Below are 6,487 nucleotides of genomic sequence, written 5' to 3'. Positions count from 1 at the left end.
CCCTGGGTTATTTGCGTTTGAAACTTTGAGCAATATATGCGACTCATTCTATCTAGCAGGGAGTACAATGAGCTGTCGTCATCACAATTCTGATTAGACCGACGTCTAACTAGATTCTCCTATGGTAGAAAGTCCACGATTGTCTGCATTTTCTGGGTTGAAGCATCTGTTTGATTCTACCAGGAGAGACAAAATCATTAAGAAGGTATGTGCACTTGTGGCATCCGAGGTAGATTAAGTCAAAGATACAGCAGATAAAGCTGAATGTTTGGTATATCTCAAATAAATCACAACTATTGTACTTTACAGCGGCGCACATTTGTAAATTACAATGAACCATGTTCAGATTTTCAATTTCAAAATCACATATTTCCAAACCTACAATAAGTAGTACCATTTGCGCTGGAAAAATGTGCCCCTTTTCATAAAACTTAAAGGAAACCTTTCTTTTAATATACAGTCTGTTTCAGAGAAAATGTCTTTGATATAGGATATACATGCAAGAAATTCTGTAACAAAAAGGAAATAGTTAATGGATCGGTCAATGACAGTCGAAATTGTAGTTATTCAGGAAAAAATGAAAAAAGAATCATGACAGTGCTTTAATGAAAAAAATATAGACATACATTTCATACAAATCAATTTAAAATTATATCATTGACTCAATTTGAATACATGTGCACGTAATCCAAATGTGTACGTGTAGTCTCACAGCACACGTTACTAGCGAGTTATGCCCTCGTTCTTTAGTGAAGGTCAGAGAAATGAGAATGTGATCATGGTCTAGCTAGATAAGCAATAGTAACACAGCTTGGTCACTATCAATCGAACTGCATTTATTGGGAATAGTTTGGTTTTGACAGCTCTCTCTACCTCTGTATCTCTCTGTCTGTCTGTCTGTCTGTCTGTCTCTCTTTCTCTCTCACTCACTCACTCACACACAATTCAAAAGCTTCGAACCTCAAATGTTCTGACGTGATACAATGTATCATAAGTCCTAACTTACGATTCCAGGCGTAAATAAACTCTTTCTTTGTTATCGAATATTTATTATTGTGTCAGTTCAAAAAGATAAATCGGTAAAGAGCTTACCTAAAGACTAATTTTGAAGTAAACATTTCTAACTGTGCTTTAAATTCGCCTCATATGACCTTCAAAATATCAATGTAACCCATTATGATTGAAATGAGTTCATGGAAAATAGTAAATAGTACTGAGGCAATCAATCGAAACTGTATCTTGTAATAATCTCTACGATGATGTATTCCCCTATGTTATCATAATAACTTGTTCACATGAAGAGATTTATCGCAATCGATACGGAACAAAGTGACGTATATCATATTGTTTACGTGACTGTGTGTTTATTTTTAAATGTCCGATGACTATTTCATATAAGTATGCAACCACACATATACTCAGGCAGACACACACACACACACACACACATATACATGCATACATGCATACATAAATTCATACATACATACATACATACATACATACATACATACATACATACATACAGACAGACAGACAGACAGACAGACAGACAGACAGACACAGACAGACAGACAGACAGACAGACAGACAGACAGACAGACAGACAGACAGACGGGCAGATATGTTCGTTCATCATTTGTAGGATATCATAATCAGTATGTGGTACGATAACATTCGTATTAGATTCCACACATCACTGTCTGCTGCTGTTGAGTGATATACTTGTTTAGGATGAATCCAATATATGAAAACATTCGTCTAATATCGTTTACATTAACCCCCGCAACATAATGGTATCGACCTGTGGAAATTTGTTGTTGATAACTGTAGTTATTCAGTGCATGTGCAGCAGTCTTTATTCTTGCTCTAATACAAGCGACAACGTTTTTTTTTTGAAGGAACAACAGAACCACATCGTCTCTACCTACTTTCCAGGTATGTATGTACATGTTACTTGATTTAGAGTTATGAAACACAATATGTACGACATTCATGATATCATGTTATTTGTAATAATAGGTTGAAATGCAGTCGTCTGCCTACTTTTTAGAACACGGTTTCACATTTTTCACACAGAGTTTTTGTTAGACGTACTTATTAATAATATATGTAGAAGAATTGTATAGGACCTGGTTTTGTTGTTATGTTTAATGCTAGTTTCTATAGTCAATTTCTAACTTTATTAATACAACTGACTGTTTTCCACTTTGGTATCATTAATAGTTACGGTAACCACATCATACATCGATATACAATTATAGTGAAACTATGAGTCTTCGAAACTTAAATTTGTTGTCACGGTAGTATGTTAACAGACAATTGTGAGATTTCTGTAATATTATAACTGATTAGGTTATCACTTTGCAATTGTGTAATATTGGAAATCCCCTCCAGAGCCTGTATTATTAACTATGGCGATAGAAAAACTACCTTTTCCAATTTAGTTTATTAAAACCAAATGTATGTATTCGGGTTCACAATTTGTACTTGCCATAAGCAGTCTTTTTTCCCGCAGAATAGTTTAATAGATATGAAAATGTCAACATTTAAAGGCCTCTAGATAAATGTTAAAGTGTATACTAGCACCTGATACATCGAGAGTGTATCCCTAGTGACGTTTTACAGAACATATCCTGCATCAACGTCGTAATGTTCCCTTCAGACGTTTGATGTTAGTGTAGGTACTGATTCATTGCTCAACATCTACATTATCACGGTGTAGTGTCATAAAACGAGACGACATGGGTGATTAGGAGCCGTCAATCCTAAGTTTATCTGACATGATTGTCTATACATCATTGATGTACGAACAGCTATAATGTTTTTAACAATCTAATCAATGACAATCAACATGTTTATATACTTTTAATTTTCTTGCATGAACTGGGTAACAAACTGTCATGCTTTGATATTCGAGAATCGTTGTTTTCGTGTTAACGAGAAGAAAGGGCAATTTACGTACTTTAATGCCTATCATGATTCTAACTCTGAGTGGAATTACGATCTCGAGGCAACATGTTTTCAAACCCCATGTATAACAAATTAAAGGCTATACACAAATGTTAACATATATTACCATCATCACCTATGACTGATATATCTATTATATACAAGTCATACAAAATAAGATGTTGAGGAAATTTTTCGCACAAGTATTTTTAGCAATCTGAGAAGCTACAAACGAAATTCAGCCATGAACGGTTTTTTAAAAGACAACTCAATCTATATTTGTGACCGAAATAAGACCATTAGGATGATTTAAGTAAACCATCAAGTGATCATAGATAAGAATGTATACGCTAGATTTATCTCCTAAGGCGATCATTATGAATCAATTGTAAATGGAGTTACCTGATGTCTGAACTCTCTCTCTCAGTCTACCCCTAGATGACAAGGCATACAATTTACAATCAAATGAAGATGTAACCAAATACGTAGTTTCTGACAGCTGACGCGTGTATTTGAAAGTGCTAGTACATTATATAGTTAAATAAATCCGACCATTTCCCTTTTCTCCACTCTTTGTGTACAGATATCCTAAGTTTACCAGGTGTTTCATATGCAATAGTGATAAAATGCATAGATATACAACAAGATACAGCAAAGAGTTATGTTAGTGTAACAGTTAATAAAAAGACATTTGTATGGGAACAACACACCAACTCGTTTCTACTACTACGAACATAGAGAATTAGCAGATAAGGAAAAGTAATGGTGGATCCGTTACTTCTCCCCTGGCAAGAACAAATATGCAGTAATACGAGCGATTACTACTATCATTTCAAGTGCATCTGACTTGATTCAAACATCACTATGTTGCTTTTTCACTCGGAGTACACTGCGCTATGTCTTAATTATTCATTTCTAACTACTTCCGTAAAAGACAAGTAATTTTATGAACCGTCACTAAACAGTTATTATCTATGTTATGACAATGAGGTAATTTGAATCTAGTTAACAATTATACAATTATAAACAAGTTCGAAATATGCAGTAAAACATTGGGTAAATGGATAAGGTTATGCAGATAGATACTTCCAGTTAAAGGAAACGGGGGGGGGGGGGGCAAATGCATTCATAAGCATATTTAAGTGCAATGCCTACTCAGTACAATTATTTTTTGTTATTTGCATAATAGGTAGAATAATCCCCTGAACTATACTGTTAAGTTGAAAAAAAATTCTCTCTCTCTCTCTCTCTCTCTCTCTCTCTCTCTCTCTCTCTCTCTCTCTCTCTCTCTCTCTCTCTCTCTCTCTCTCTCTCTCTCTCGTTGGAATTTAGGCACTATATGCTCAGTTGGGTTAACATGGAGGAGGGAATGTTGGATAGAGACAGAAACGCTTCAAATACTGCCTTACTTGGTGACGATGTCTACTACTCAGACTTCCAGGGTATATACGACTATTTAGACTTTCTCCAAAACAATGTACTCAACGAAAAACACAAGGGACCGGCGTTCAAGTTCACAATTATAATCATCAACTCCCTTATTATCATGTTCAGCGTTCTCGGCAACTTTCTCGTTATCATCACCATCATACGAAATAAAAAAATGCACAGCGCCCCGCATCTATTTCTTGGAAATCTGGCTATAAGCGACCTAACTGTTTGTATATTGTGTTTACCTTTTACACTTGCTGCTTCGTTTCAAAATGATTGGACCTTCGGTAGCTTTATGTGTAACCTCGTGCCTACAGTACAAACTGTATCAGTCTGTGTATCAACGATGACTCTTACTTTTATCGCTGTGGACAGGTACTATGTTGTAGTACGTCCCATGAAATCACGTCTGACACCTTGTGCTAGCTTATTGGTCATACTGACCATTTGGATGATATCAACTGGCATCGCTATACCGGTAGGAATTTTCTCCGGACTGGAAGTCATTGCTATCCCAGGTTTATTCCAAATGATAAAATGTTCAGAGCAGTGGAAGAACACTGAGGTAAAGGGGTTCTACGACATAGCTATGTTCCTCCTTCAATGTGTGTTTCCGCTGATGATAATTGGGACTGCTTACGTCCGCATCTTGCTTCACATGAATCGACGTGTAGTGCCTGGAGTCAGAACAAAAGGCCAACAAGCTACAGACATACGAAAGAAGATGAAAACGACGAAAATCTTACTAGCAGTTATAGCAATATTTGCAATAGGATGGCTTCCCCTAAACATATGGATTCTCTTATCGGATTTCAATTTTGCTTTGGTTGACAATGAGAATATGAGTCTATTCTATCATATCTGTCACACTATAGCTATGACAACGACCTGTGTAAATCCATTTTTCTATGGTTTGATGAACGATACTTTTCGTGCTGAATATGTAGGGATATTTAATTACCTAGCACTGTGTCGTCGTAAAAAGCAAAACAAAGACGCCACTAAATCTCTTCAGACGCTCAGTATTTCAATCGAGAATGCCACAAGGCGTTATCACTGAGCCTGTATCGAAAACAAAACGTACAATACCACAACGTTTAAAATAGCCATATCATCACCCCAATATATATTTACTGGGATATTTACAGTACGAGCGATAAATCATATAAATGTTGAATATACTAACAATAACACGTTACAATGTATACGAAAAAAAACATGAGCGCGTGGGCGAATTTCGCTCTGCCTTTATAAATCAAAATATGTGTTTTATTGAATCAAAGTATCGTGTAAATTTTACATTATCTTGCGTACAAGTCGCCATTTACGTAAAGGTGGAGAAATTTTACTGTTATTCTTAATATTGTATAATGTGGTATTTATCGTGCACACAGCAGTCACCCTTACAAATACATATACAAATACAACGTTATTACTTCAACAAATTGAAACTGATTAACTCACACTATAATGTAATGCATATCTACCATGACTACAAACGGAATTCTTGAAAACCCAGCTTGTTTGAATTGTTTGCTATATGTACTTGGAATTATGTTAGTTTATAAAAGACTGCCATTATTATAGAATATTTGTTAAGTGACTGCATTCAACTAGCTCCTAAACCTTTCCAACACTCACAGAAGAAAATCCAATTTAGAAATATTTCAGAAAATATACAGTTTTGAGGCGTAATTGATGTTTATCAATACGGAATTGTTATATAAACACAGATAGTTAAATATAGTGATGTGTGGACTTTTTATGTTCTTGAAGAAGTTGCAAGATGCGAAAGGCGTAGAAATTTAATCTGCGACATTACGGTGATCGACACGCTTTGTATTGAATATATTAAGAGCTATCGAATTCACAGGCATTTTGTCGGCGAATGGTAATACGCGCATATTACTATCCTCCAGTCAATCTATTGTCACCTGGTATTATAATGCTACGAAAAGAAAACAGATCACACTATAGCTAATGTATTATATATATTATTACTGAATATTTTATGATGTGATCAAAACAGAGTCAATATATTGATGTAAACAGATAACAAGATAGCTAGTGTATTATATATTATTGCTGTATATTTTATGAAGTC

General features: G+C 35.2%; 1 protein-coding gene across 1 annotated transcript; it reads left to right on the top strand.

Annotated features, from left to right (window-relative positions):
• The first annotated feature begins 4,309 nt into the window (after positions 1–4,309).
• LOC144446856 (prolactin-releasing peptide receptor-like) lies at positions 4,310–5,443 on the top strand. Its single transcript, XM_078136697.1, has one exon. It carries the CDS (start codon positions 4,310–4,312, stop codon positions 5,441–5,443), a length of 1,134 nt encoding a protein of 377 aa, XP_077992823.1.
• The last annotated feature ends 1,044 nt before the right edge of the window (positions 5,444–6,487 follow it).

The sequence above is a fragment of the Glandiceps talaboti genome, chromosome 15 (genome assembly GCF_964340395.1).
Source record: "Glandiceps talaboti chromosome 15, keGlaTala1.1, whole genome shotgun sequence".
NCBI classification, from domain to species: Eukaryota; Metazoa; Hemichordata; class Enteropneusta; family Spengelidae; genus Glandiceps; species Glandiceps talaboti.
This window is presented reverse-complemented; position numbering and strand designations above follow the sequence as displayed.